Source organism: Carcharhinus amblyrhynchos, unplaced genomic scaffold (genome assembly GCF_965287045.1).
Source record: "Carcharhinus amblyrhynchos unplaced genomic scaffold, sCarAmb.v2.hapA scaffold_500, whole genome shotgun sequence".
Lineage (NCBI taxonomy): Eukaryota > Metazoa > Chordata > Chondrichthyes > Carcharhiniformes > Carcharhinidae > Carcharhinus > Carcharhinus amblyrhynchos.
In genome coordinates, this window is record NW_027650240.1 from 88,949 (window position 1) to 103,245 (window position 14,297).

The 14,297-nt window shown below is 59.9% G+C and overlaps 1 protein-coding gene across 1 annotated transcript in view; it reads right to left on the bottom strand.

The window, feature by feature from the left end:
- Positions 1-7,731: 7,731 nt before the first annotated feature.
- Positions 7,732-14,297, bottom strand: part of LOC145339493 (complement component C7-like) — a 31,861-nt gene continuing 25,295 nt past the window's right edge. Inside the window, 2 exon segments of the mRNA XM_080183966.1 lie at positions 7,732-7,996; positions 13,328-13,509. Coding sequence (XP_080040092.1) covers positions 7,797-7,996; positions 13,328-13,509 — 382 coding nt within the window. The 3' untranslated portion in view covers positions 7,732-7,796.

The following is a 14,297-nucleotide window of genomic DNA, read 5'->3' on the forward strand; positions in this document are numbered from 1 at the left end:
TCATCTATTACTCTCATTTCCCATTGCCTCCTGACTGGAACTCAACCGAAGGGGAGCATTCCATGTGGGACCCTTCCTCTCATTAAAGGTTGTTTCTTGCTCAGTTAGTTTTCTCCTTTTGCCATATTTGGGTGAAATAGAACATAGAACATTCCAGCGCAGTACAGGCCCTTCGGCCCTCGATGTTGCGCTGACCAGTGGAACCAATCTAATGACCCTCTAACCTAAACTATTCCAATGTTATCCATATGCCTATCCACTGACCATTTGAACGCCCTTAAAGTTGGCGAGTCCACAACTGCTGCAGGCAGGACATTCCCACGCCCTTACTACCCTCTGAGTAAAGAACCTACCTCTGACATCCGTCCTATAATTACCACCCCTTAATTTTAAGCTATGTCCCCTCGTGTTAGCCATCACCATCCGAGGAAAAAAGGCTCTCACTGTCCACCCTATCTAACCCTCTGATCATCTTGTATGCCTCAATCAGGTCACCCTCGTAACCTTCTTCTCTCCAATGAAAACAACCTCAAGTCCCTCAGCCTTTCCTCATAAGACCTTCCCACCACACCAGGCAACATCCTGGTAAACCTCCTCTGCACCCTTTCCAATGCCTCCACATCTTTCTTATAATGCGGCGACCAGAACTGCACACAATACTCCAAGTGCGGCCGCACCAGAGTTTTGTACAGTTGTAAAATGATATGGCATCACGTCCCAATAACTGACATCTCGAGGTCAGTAGACCCGATTTTACCATCGCGTTGTGCCTGTTTTCAGGCGTGATAACTTAGTAAAACTGGGCGACAGGCAAGTAGCATGATCCACGCCCGCCTCTGTGCCAATTCCCACTTTACTGAGGCCCGTAAATAACTGCGATTGGGGCCACACTCGAAATGGACGCAACGGTCATTTAAATGTATTTGCGTGCATTTAAATTGACTTAATGGGCTCCGCACTAACCTTACCGGCATTTCCCCCTTTACCACCGTGTTCACCCATCCAGAATCAGCGCCAAGCAGACGCAGAGTCATAGAGGTTTGTTCTGCCAGACACTCACCACCCTCTGTGTGAAAAAAATCCCCCTCTGGACCCTTTTGTATCTCTCCCCTCTCACCTTAAAGCTGTGCCCTCTAGTTTTAGACTCCCCTATCTTTGGGAAAAGATATTGACTATCTAGCTGATCTGTGCCCCTCATTATTTTATAGACCTCTGTAAGATCACCCCTCAGCCTCCTACACTCCAGAGAAAAAAGTCCCAGTCTATCCCAGCCTCTCCTTATAACTCAAACCATCAAGACCCGGTAGCATCCTAGTAAATCCATGCTCCTGATTCTGATTTGGCCCTCCAGTTAGTGAGGCAGTAAGTGCCGGGCATCCAACAACTCTGCTTGAAATCGCTGGGGGTGGGGGGAGCGGGGGCGGGGGAGAGGGGTGGGGGGGGTGGTCTGCTGCCACACTGCAGTGGAGGGGAAGGGAGGGAGGGGCCCACAATCAATCAGTCTGGGTGGTGGGGGGGTGGGGGGGGGGGGCAGGGGGGAGAGGTGGTTTGGGACAATGTCTATGGGGGCCAGGAGGAGGCACTATAGAGCCTGGGAGCAAAGTGGCAGGGGAGCGGCATTCGATCATTATTTTTCTGCGCGTGCGCTGTTGGAAGTGCCGATCGCAGCTGCAGGATTTCGGGCACGTTAAGCCCCGCCCACAGGCCATTCGGAATCGCGGATACTGGAGGGTCCAGAGGGACAGTTTTTTCACACAGAGGAACGAGCTGCCAGAGATAGCAGTAGAGGCAGGTACAATTTTATCTTTAAAGGGCATTTAGATTTTTACATGGATATGATGGATATAGAGGAATATGGGCCAAATTGCTCATATTTTTCACAGGCAGAGTGCATATGGGAGTGGCTGAGAATGGGTATAAACGTCAGATCTGAAACACTCCCAGTTTCAAATCCATTCAGCACTTCGAACCAAGATGGTAAAATCGGGCGCTCTGTCTCAAAACCTCATTGGTGTACAATTGGTATTGGTACACAGTCAGTAACTTTGTGTTTTGGGCGGGTTAGTTAAGATTGCTGCTTTTCCTCTCTGGTTATTCAGAATGAGTTACTTTACTTTTCGAACAAAAGGTAGAATTATAAATTTGCTTAAAACCTTAAAACTAATGAAGCAGTTCACAGGAAGATATAATGATATGTGGAGAACAGGAGTGAGAATAGTTTCCGTGTCTGCTTCTCCTGGGATAAGGCAGCGTGCAATATCTAATCTATCGGATTTCATTAAGACAGAGATTTTCAATGTGATCTTGCTGAAGCTGTTTTCTGTCTGTGCGTTTGTGTGGTATCTGGCACTGCTTGGTATCAATCAGAATGTTAGAAACTCACACAGTTACAGCAATTACACAGAGTCAAAATGAAATACATTCCAGTGCTTGGAAGTGATGGGTGCGCTGAACTTTACACAATCCAATTAGACTAACCCACATTAACATTTAAAACACTCAGAGTTACAATTCTAAACTTGCAGAAGCCAAGATGGTTCCAGAATGTGAAACACAGCATTGCAGTGCGTAAGGCTGAATGTTTTAAACATAGAACATAGAACAGTACAGCACAGTACAGGCCCTTCGGTCCTCGATGTTGTGCTGAGCTATGTCCAATCCCAAGATCAAGCTATCCCCTCCCTATCATTCTGGTGTGCTCCATGTGCCTATCCAATAACCACTTGAAAGTTCCTAAAGTGTCCGACCCCACTATCACAGCAGGCAGTCTATTCCACACCCCAACCACTCTCTAAGTGAAGAATCTACCTCGGACATCCCTCCTATATCTCCCACCATGAACCTTATAGTTATGCCCCTGAGTAACAGCTACATCCATCCAATGAAATAGTCTCTGAACGTCCACTCTATCAATCCCTCTCATCATCTTATAAACCTCTATTAAGTCGCCTCTCATCTTCCTCCACTCTAAAGAGAAAAGCCTCAGCTCCCTCAACCTTTCCTCATAAGACCTACCCTCCAAACCAGGCAGCATCCTGGTAAATCTCCTCTGCACTCTCTCCAATGCTTCCACATCCTTCTTATAGTGAGGTGACCAGAACTGAACACAATATTCCAAATGTGGTCTCACCAATGCCCGGTATAGTTGCAGCATAACCCCACGGCTCTTAAACTCAAACCCCCTGTTAATAAACACTAACACACTATAAGCGGCATCTCGGCCTTTTGGCTAAGATGCAAATGAGATCAAGCCTTGGAGGAGAAGCTATGCCTACTCCAGTCAGCTTGGATCATGGAGATCAAGCCCAAGACAGGAGGTGAGAGCCCTGTCTTGTCAGCTCGGATCGGGAATGTCCCAACTTGTTGAGACTCTGAATTGGCTTTAATTTGACTTGATTGGATTGGAATAAAGTTAACAAAAAAAAACTATAAGCCTTCTTCATGGCTCTATCCACCTGACTGGCAACCTTCAGAGATCTGTGGATATGAACCCCGAGATCTCTCTGTTCCTCCACATTCCTCAGAACCCTGCCGTTGACCCTGTAATCCGCATTCAAGTTTGTCCTACCAAAATGAATCACCTCACACTTATCAGGGTTAAACTCCATCTGCCACTTCTCAGTCCAGCTCTGCATCCTATCAATGTCTCTTTGCAGCTTACAAGCGATATCTAATTTCTTCCTGAAATCAGAAATGTTTTGGCCATAGCTACTTTCTGTGGGAGTGAATTCCACACATTCCCCACCCTCTGGGTGAAGAAATCTCTCCTCACCTCAGTTCTAAAAGGTTTCCCCCTTATCCTCAAACTCTGACCCCCAGTTCTGGACTCCCCCACCATCGGGAACATTCTTTCTGAATCTACCCTGTCTAACCCTGTGTGAATTTTATAAGTTTCTATCAGATCCCCTCTCACTCTACTAAACTCCAGTGATGAGTTTGTGATCAGGAACTCAGCATAAAACCAGACTGTGGACAAACGTCGATTGTGGGGGAACTGAACTAAAACTCAACATTTAACAGCAATGTCCCCACACAGACCCGCACCTCCCCCGCGCCTCCCCCCCAGCCCCCCGCCTCCCCCCAGCCCCCGCACCTCCCCCCCAGCCCCCCCGCCTCCCCCCCAGCCCCCGCACCTCCCCCCCAGCCCCCGCACCTCCCCCCCAGCCCCCTGAGCCTCCCCCCGAGCCTCCCCCCAGCCCCCCACGCCTCCCCCCGCACCTCCCCCTGCCCCTCCCCCCCAGCCCCCCACACCTCCCCCCAGCCCCCGCACCTCCCCCCCAGCCCCTGAGCCTCCCCCCGAGCCTCCCCCCCAGCCCCCCACGCCTCCCCCCGCACCTCCCCCTGCACCTCCCCCCCAGCCCCCCACACCTCCCCCCCAGCCCCCCACACCTCCCCCCCAGCCCCCCCGCCTCCCCCCCAGCCCCGCACCTCCCCCCCAGCCCCCCGCGCCTCCCCCCACACCTCCCCCTGCACCTCCCCCCCAGCCCCCCACACCTCCCCCCCAGCCCCCCACACCTCCCCCCCAGCCCCCCACACCTCCCCCCCAGCCCCCCACACCTCCCCCCCAGCCCCCCCGCCTCCCCCCCAGCCCCCCCGCCTCCCCCCCAGCCCCGCACCTCCCCCCCAGCCCCCGCGCCTCCCCCCGCACCTCCCCCTGCACCTCCCCCCCAGCCCCCGCACCTCCCCCCAGCCCCCCGCACCTCCCCCCCAGCCCCCCGCACCTCCCCCCCAGCCCCCCGCACCTCCGCCCAGCCCCCCGCACCTCCCCCCAGCCCCCGCACCTCCCCCCCAGCCCCCGCACCTCCCCCCCAGCCCCCCGCGCCTCCCCCCACACCTCCCCCTGCACCTCCCCCCCAGCCCCCCGCACCTCCCCCCCAGCCCCCCGCGCCTGCCCCCACACCTCCCCCTGCACCTCCCCCCCAGCCCCCCGCACCTCCCCCCCAGCCCCCCGCACCTCCCCCCCAGCCCCCCGCACCTCCGCCCAGCCCCCCGCACCTCCCCCCCAGCCCCCCGCACCTCCCCCCCAGCCCCCGCACCTCCCCCCCAGCCCCCGCACCTCCCCCCCAGCCCCCCGCGCCTCCCCCCACACCTCCCCCTGCACCTCCCCCCCAGCCCCCCGCACCTCCCCCCCAGCCCCCCGCGCCTGCCCCCACACCTCCCCCTGCACCTCCCCCCCAGCCCCCGCACCTCCCCCCCAGCCCCCCGCACCTCCCCCCCAGCCCCCCGCACCTCCCCCCACACCTCCCCCTGCACCTCCCCCCAGCCCCGCACCTCCCCCCCAGCCCCCGCACCTCCCCCCAGCCCCCCGCACCTCCCCCCCAGCCCCCGCACCTCCCCCCCAGCCCCCCGCACCTCCCCCCCAGCCCCCCCGCACCTCCCCCCCAGCCCCCGCACCTCCCCCCCAGCCCCCCCGCACCTCCCCCCCAGCCCCCGCACCTCCCCCCCAGCCCCCCGCACCTCCCCCCCAGCCCCCGCACCTCCCCCAGCCCCCCGCACCTCCCCCCCAGCCCCCCCGCACCTCCCCCCCAGCCCCCGCACCTCCCCCCCAGCCCCCCGCGCCTCCCCCCACACCTCCCCCTGCACCTCCCCCCCAGCCCCCGCACCTCCCCCCCAGCCCCCCCGCCTCCCCCCAGCCCCCACACCTCCCCCCCAGCCCCCCGCGCCTCCCCCCACACCTCCCCCTGCACCTCCCCCCCAGCCCCCCGCACCTCCCCCCCAGCCCCCGCGCTTCCCCCCCAGCCCCCCGCACCTCCCCCCCAGCCCCCCCGCACCTCCCCCCCAGCCCCCGCACCTCCCCCCCAGCCCCCCGCGCCTCCCCCCACACCTCCCCCTGCACCTCCCCCCCAGCCCCCCGCACCTCCCCCCAGCCCCCGCACCTCCCCCCCAGCCCCCCCGCGCCTCCCCCCCAGCCCCCCGCGCCTCCCCCCACACCTCCCCCTGCACCTCCCCCCCAGCCCCCCGCACCTCCCCCCAGCCCCCGCACCTCCCCCCCAGCCCCCCACGCCTCCCCCCGCACCTCCCCCTGCACCTCCCCCCCAGCCCCCCGCACCTCCCCCCCAGCCCCCCCGCGCCTCCCCCCACCACCTCCCCCCGCACCTCCCCCCCAGCCCCGCACCTCCTCCCCAGCCCCCGCACCTCCCCCCCAGCCCCCCCGCCTCCCCCCCAGCCCCCGCGCCTCCCCCCACACCTCCCCCCGCACCTCCCCCCCAGCCCCGCACCTCCCCCCAGCCCCCGCACCTCCCCCCAGCCCCCCGCACCTCCCCCCCCAGCCCCCCCGCGCCTCCCCCCAGCCCCCCACGCCTCCCCCCGCACCTCCCCCCCAGCCCCCCGCGCCTCCCCCCACACCTCCCCCCGCACCTCCCCCCCAGCCCCCGCACCTCCCCCCACACCTCCCCCTGCACCTCCCCCCCAGCCCCCGCACCTCCCCCCCAGCCCCCCGCCTCCCCCCCAGCCCCCACACCTCCCCCCCAGCCCCCCGCGCCTCCCCCCACACCTCCCCCTGCACCTCCCCCCAGCCCCCCGCACCTCCCCCCCAGCCCCCGCGCTTCCCCCCAGCCCCCCGCACCTCCCCCCCAGCCCCCCCGCCTCCCCCCCAGCCCCCCGCGCCTCCCCCCACACCTCCCCCCGCACCTCCCCCCCAGCCCCCGCGCCTCCCCCCAGCCCCCCGCACCTCCCCCCCAGCCCCCCGCACCTCCCCCCCAGCCCCCCGCACCTCCCCCCCAGCCCCCCGCCCCTGCCCCTGTCGATCAGACATACAATAATTGAGTCAGTAAGTGCAATGAGTTTATTGAGGTTTCCAGGGTTGCAGTGAATGTGTTTCTGACCCACACAGCGGGCAGTTAGTGTGGGGAGGGGTGAGAGTGGACAGAGGTGTGGGCAGGGGGGGGGGGTCTGGGGTTGGTGGATAGTGTGGGAGGAGTGTTTGGAGCAGAATGCTGAGGGGAGGGGCAGCGGAGGGTCCGTGGGGATGGGAGGGAGGGGCAGGGGATGGTCACCGAGGGAATGGGACAAGCTGGACTCACATGTTTCAGAGTGATTCAGGGGGTGAGGGTGAGGACGGGGGGGGTGTACAGGGTGAGGGGAGTGTACGGGAGGGTGTATGGGTGGGGGTGTTACAGGGGAGTGTACGGGAGGGGGGGATGTTACAGGATGGGTGTAGGGGGGGGTGTAGGGAGGGGTGTTACGGGAGTGTGTACAGGGGAGTGTTACAGGGGGTGTTACGAGGTGGGTGTACGGGGGGGGGTGGTACACGGGCAGGTGTAAGGGGGGTGTTTGGGAGGGGTGTACATGGAGGGGTTGCTCGGGGGGTGGGGGGGTGTACCTGGGGTGGATGTATGGGGGAGTGTATAGGGTGGGTGTAAGTGGGGGGTGCACAGGGTGGATGTACAGGGGGGGGGGGGGGTGTGTGTTTCGGGGGACATACGGGAGGGTGTATGGGTGGGGGGTGTTACAGGGGGATGTACGGGAGGGTGTATGGGTGGGGGGTGTTACAGCGGGATGTACGGGAGGGTGTATGGGTGGGGGGTGTTACAGGGGGGTGTACGGGAGGGTGTATGGGTGGGGGGTGTTACAGGGGGGTGTACGGGAGGGTGTATGGGTGGGGGGTGTTACAGGGGGGTGTACGGGAGGGTGTATGGGTGGGGGGTGTTACAGGGGGGTGCCCGGGAGGGTGTATGGGTGGGGGGTGTTACAGGGGGATGTATGGGAGGGTGTATGGCAGGGGGGGGGGTGTTACGGGTGGGGGGGCGGTTCCAGCTGTGGTGAGACTCCCTTGACCTTTAGCCCACCATGTCGTATCAGGAGGTGGCTGTTGTTTGGTGGGGGCAGGGATGGGCGGTCAGGAGGGTGTAAGCTTTGCCCTGACACCTCCAGACCCCGGCTTGGCACTCGCTCACCGTCTCCTCCACCTCACTCCCCTCCACCACCGCACAGAACTGGATCCCTCCGTGGGTGCACTCCTCCTCCGACACCTTACACACACACCGGCCTTGCTGAGCTGCAGAGGAATGGCAAACAGGTCAGCACCCTCCCCAACACAACACGAGCAGCACCCTCCCCAACACCGAGCCCAAAGACACACAGCAAGATCCCATAACAACACTGGAACTTCTTCACTCAAAGGGTGGTGAATCTCTGGAATTCTCTGCCCGTTGAAGTGGTGGAGGCTGCCTCGCTCAATATATTTAAGTCACGGGTAGATAGGTTTCTGATAGATAAGGGAATTAAGGGTTATGGGGAGAGAGCGGGAATGTGGAACTGAGCCACGACAGATCAGCCATGATCTTATTGAATGGCGGGGCAGGCTCGAAGGGCTAGATGGCCGACCCCTGCTCCTATTTCTTATGTTCTTATGTTCATTCAAATTTAGTGGATAACTATTTGCCGGGAACCCAGTGGGCAGACCCCCACCCCACCCCCAATCCACACCGCCCCCAACATTCCCAGAAAACAGTAAAACTGGGAAATAGGAATTCCGGAGAAACTGTTTTTCCTGTTGGGATCTCTTGTCTCCCTCCCCTTTGGCTCACACACACATTCTCTATCCCCTCTCCTTACTGCCAGGTACCCTCTCCCTCCGCTGCGTTACTGCTCCCCCCCCACTCCCCTCCCCGCCATCCACCCCCCTTCCCCACCACTCACACCCTCCCCTCCCTCCCCCGCTCACACTCTCCTCTCCCTCCCTATCTCCCTTCCCCACCCGCATCCTCCCCTCCCTCCGTCCCCCCATATACCCTCTGATCCATCCCCTCCCTTTCTCCTCTTCCTCCCTCCCCATCTCTCTCTCTCTCCCCCACCCTCAGTCAGTCCCTCTTGCACCGGGGATCTTTCCCTGTTCCTGGATCCGAGTGGGAACCCAGGCTGCCTTTTCCCTTCTGCTCTCCAATCGAGAGATCCAGAGCGTTTCCCCTGCCTGCAGCCCCCTCGGCAGACGGTTCCAGAACAGGAAAGGGTCAGGCTCTGAGATGGACGGGGTGAAGTCCTGCCTCAGAGGCACTGGGATTTTCCACAGAGGGACATCGGAACTGGGAGCCGAAATCGGCAAGTTCAGCCCATCGATCCTGCTTCACCATTCAATCAGATCATGGCTGGTCTCTCCCTGGTCTGAAACCACCTTCCCACCTCTTCCCAATATCCCTCTTTCCCTTTTTCATTAGAAATATATCCATCTCCCTCCTGAAACCATTCAATGATTCAGACTCTACCGTGCTATGGGGCAGTGAGTTCCACAAATTCACCCACCCTCTGTGAGAAATAGTTCCTCCCCATCTCAGTTTTAAATCTACCGCCTCTCAACCCATACCTGTGACCTCTTGTTCCAGGTTGCCCTGTAAGAGGAAACATTTGTCTACATTTACTTCATCAATCCCTTTTAAAATTTTATATTCCTCGATCAGATCCCTCTCATCCTTCTAAACTCCAGCAAGTACAAACTCAAACTGTTTAATCTCTCCTCATATGTCAACCTTTTCATCCCCAGAATCAAGCTGGTTACGACTCAGACAGAATCCACTTCCCATTATTGCTCAGTGGAAAGAATTTATATAGCACCCTTCACATCCACTGTACATCTTTACACTCCCTCAGCACTGACCCTCTGACAGTGCGGCACTCCCTCAGCACTGACCCTCTGACAGTGCGGCACTCCCTCAGCACTGACCCTCTGACAGTGCGGCACTCCCTCAGCACTGACCCTCTGACAGTGCGGCACTCCCTCAGTACTGACCCTCTGACAGTGCGGCACTCCCTCAGCACTGACCCTCTGACAGTGCGGCACTCCCTCAGTACTGACCCTCTGACAGTGCGGCACTCCCTCAGCACTGACCCTCTGACAGTGCGGCACTCCCTCAGCACTGACCCTCTGACAGTGCGGCACTCCCTCAGTACTGACCCTCTGACAGTGCAGCACTCCCTCAGTACTGACCCTCTGACAGTGCGGCGCTCCCTCAGTACTGACCCTCTGACAGTGCGGCGCTCCCTCAGTACTGACCCTCTGACAGTGCAGCGCTCCCTCAGTACTGACCCTCTGACAGTGCGGCGCTCCCTCAGTACTGACCCTCTGACAGTGCAGCACTCCCTCAGTACTGACCCTCTGACAGTGCGGCGCTCCCTCAGCACTGACCCTCTGACAGTGCGGCGCTCCCTCAGCACTGACCCTCTGACAGTGCGGCGCTCCCTCAGCACTGACCCTCTGACAGCGCGGCACTCCCTCAGCACTGACCCTCTGACAGTGCGGCGCTCCCTCAGTACTGACCCTCTGACAGTGCGGCGCTCCCTCAGTACTGACCCTCTGACAGTGCGGCGCTCCCTCAGTACTGACCATCAGACAGTGCGGCGCTCCCTCAGCACTGACCCTCTGACAGTGCGGCGCTCCCTCAGCACTGACCCTCTGACAGTGCGGCGCTCCCTCAGCACTGACCCTCTGACAGTGCGGCACTCCCTCAGTACTGACCCTCTGACAGTGCGGCACTCCCTCAGCACTGACCCTCTGACAGTGCGGCACTCCCTCAGCACTGACCCTCTGACAGTGCGGCACTCCCTCAGCACTGACCCTCTGACAGTGCGGCACTCCCTCAGCACTGACCCTCTGACAGTGCGGCACTCCCTCAGTACTGACCCTCTGACAGTGCGGCACTCCCTCAGCACTGACCCTCTGACAGTGCGGCACTCCCTCAGCACTGACCCTCTGACAGTGCGGCACTCCCTCAGCAGTGACCCTCTGACAGTGCGGCACTCCCTCAGTACTGACCCTCTGACAGTGCGGCACTCCCTCAGTACTGACCCTCTGACAGTGCGGCACTCCCTCAGCACTAACCCTCTGACAGTGCGGCACTCCCTCAGCACTGACCCTCTGACAGTGCGGCACTCCCTCAGCACTGACCCTCTGACAGTGCGGCACTCCCTCAGTACTGACCCTCTGACAGTGCGGCACTCCCTCAGCACTGACCCTCTGACAGTGCGGCACTCCCTCAGTACTGACCCTCTGACAGTGCGGCACTCCCTCAGTACTGACCCTCTGACAGTGCGGCACTCCCTCAGCACTGACCCTCTGACAGTGCGGCACTCCCTCAGCACTGACCCTCTGACAGTGCGGCACTCCCTCAGTACTGACCCTCTGACAGTGCGGCACTCCCTCAGTACTGACCCTCTGACAGTGCGGCACTCCCTCAGCACTAACCCTCTGACAATGCGGCACTCCCTCAGCACTGACCCTCTGACAGTGCGGCACTCCCTCAGCACTCACCCTCTGACAGTGCGGCACTCCCTCAGTACTGACCCTCTGACAGTGCGGCACTCCCTCAGCACTGACCCTCTGACAGTGCGGCACTCCCTCAGTACTGACCCTCTGACAGTGCGGCACTCCCTCAGTACTGACCCTCTGACAGTGCGGCACTCCCTCAGCACTGACCCTCTGACAGTGCGGCACTCCCTCAGCACTGACCCTCTGACAGTGCGGCACTCCCTCAGCACTGACCCTCTGACAGTGCGGCACTCCCTCAGCACTGACCCTCTGACAGTGCGGCGCTCCCTCAGTACTGACCCTCAGACAGTGCGGCGCTCCCTCAGCACTGACCCTCTGACAGTGCGGCGCTCCCTCAGCACTGACCCTCTGACAGTGCGGCGCTCCCTCAGCACTGACCCTCTGACAGTGCGGCACTCCCTCAGTACTGACCCTCTGACAGTGCGGCACTCCCTCAGCACTGACCCTCTGACAGTGCGGCACTCCCTCAGCACTGACCCTCTGACAGTGCGGCACTCCCTCAGTACTGACCCTCTGACAGTGCGGCACTCCCTCAGCACTGACCCTCTGACAGTGCGGCACTCCCTCAGTACTGACCCTCTGACAGTGCGGCACTCCCTCAGCACTGACCCTCTGACAGTGCGGCACTCCCTCAGCACTGACCCTCTGACAGTGCGGCACTCCCTCAGCAGTGACCCTCTGACAGTGCGGCACTCCCTCAGTACTGACCCTCTGACAGTGCGGCACTCCCTCAGTACTGACCCTCTGACAGTGCGGCACTCCCTCAGCACTAACCCTCTGACAGTGCGGCACTCCCTCAGCACTGACCCTCTGACAGTGCGGCACTCCCTCAGCACTGACCCTCTGACAGTGCGGCACTCCCTCAGTACTGACCCTCTGACAGTGCGGCACTCCCTCAGCACTGACCCTCTGACAGTGCGGCACTCCCTCAGTACTGACCCTCTGACAGTGCGGCACTCCCTCAGTACTGACCCTCTGACAGTGCGGCACTCCCTCAGCACTGACCCTCTGACAGTGCGGCACTCCCTCAGCACTGACCCTCTGACAGTGCGGCACTCCCTCAGTACTGACCCTCTGACAGTGCGGCACTCCCTCAGTACTGACCCTCTGACAGTGCGGCACTCCCTCAGCACTAACCCTCTGACAATGCGGCACTCCCTCAGCACTGACCCTCTGACAGTGCGGCACTCCCTCAGCACTCACCCTCTGACAGTGCGGCACTCCCTCAGTACTGACCCTCTGACAGTGCGGCACTCCCTCAGCACTGACCCTCTGACAGTGCGGCACTCCCTCAGTACTGACCCTCTGACAGTGCGGCACTCCCTCAGTACTGACCCTCTGACAGTGCGGCACTCCCTCAGCACTGACCCTCTGACAGTGCGGCACTCCCTCAGCACTGACCCTCTGACAGTGCGGCACTCCCTCAGCACTGACCCTCTGACAGTGCGGCACTCCCTCAGCACTGACCCTCTGACAGTGCGGCACTCCCTCAGTACTGACCCTCTGACAGTGCGGCACTCCCTCAGCACTGACCCTCTGACAGTGCGGCACTCCCTCAGTACTGACCCTCTGACAGTGCGGCACTCCCTCAGCACTGACCCTCTGACAGTGCGGCACTCCCTCAGCACTGACCCTCTGACAGTGCGGCACTCCCTCAGCACTGACCCTCTGACAGTGCGGCACTCCCTCAGCACTGATCTCAGTATTGTTCGAGCCTAATGGAGCCTAGAACACTTTGGAACAGTCTGGAGTGTCCGGATCAGCCTCGAACACTCTGACCCAGTCTGCCGCAGTCTGCAAAAACCTGGAACAGTGCAACTGTAAAAAGTCTGACAGCACCAGGTTTTAGTCCAACCTATTTATTTGATAATATACTCACAAGCTTTTGGGGCTAACCCCGAAAGCTTGTGAGTATATTATCAAATAAATAGGTTGGACTAAAACCTGGTGTTGTCAGACTTTTTACTGTGTTTACGCCAGTCCAACACCGGCATACCCACATCATGACAGTGCAACTGCCCAGAGAGAGTTTATGTGAATCTTTCATAAAGGAAGAATGATCCTTACCATCACATCGCTCCCAGGGTGAACAGGAACCACACTCCCTCACTGCTGGAGATGGGGATGGACAGTCACTCTCCGATGTCATTCCAAAACGTCGACCAAGGCATTCCAGAGCCAGGAATTTGCACAACGTCAGCGGAAAGACTTGACCCGACTGCTTAACCGCACAAACCGGCAACGAGGAGCTGGCGGGATACAAACACACGATAAAAATGGCAGGGAACCAGGGGCAGGGGAAACGGAGATCAGGGACACAACAGGAGCAGAGGGGGAGAGACAGAGTGTGGGGGAAAGGTGGTGGGAGAAACAGAGTGTGGGGGAAAGAGGCAGGGGGGGAGAGACAGAGTGTGGGGGAAAGGGGGGGAGAGACAGAGTGTGGGGGAAAGGTGGGGGGAGACAGAGAGAGCGAGGGAAAGAATGAGGGCAGAGAGAATTTGGGGACTTCAGGAGAAAACTAGGGAGAGAGAAAGAGAGGAGAGAAAGGGAGAGAGCAAGATCTCTCCTCAAATACCATGAGCTGTCTCTCCCCCTCAAACTTCCCACAGAGTCTAATAACAGAGAGAAGTACAATCCAGGAACAGGCCCTTCGGCCCTCCCTCCCTGTACTGATCGTGATGCCCTAACTAAACTGAAATAAAACCTTCTGCCCTTACTCGGTCCATGTCCCTGTATTCCCTTCCCATTCAGGTACCCACTCTGGTGCCTCTTAAATGTTTTATAGAATCATACAGTGCAGAAGAGGCCCTTCAGTCCATTGAATCCGTGCTAACACATTAAAATACCTGAACTCCCACCTTACCCCACCTGCCAGCACTCGGCCCATGGCCCTGAATGTGACGACGTGCCAAGTGCTCATCCAGGTACTTTTTAAAGGATGTGAGGCATCACCACCCTCCCAGGCAGCGCATTCCAGACCCTCACTGCCCTCTGGGTGACAGTTTTTTATCACATTCTCCCCTAAACCATTTGCTAA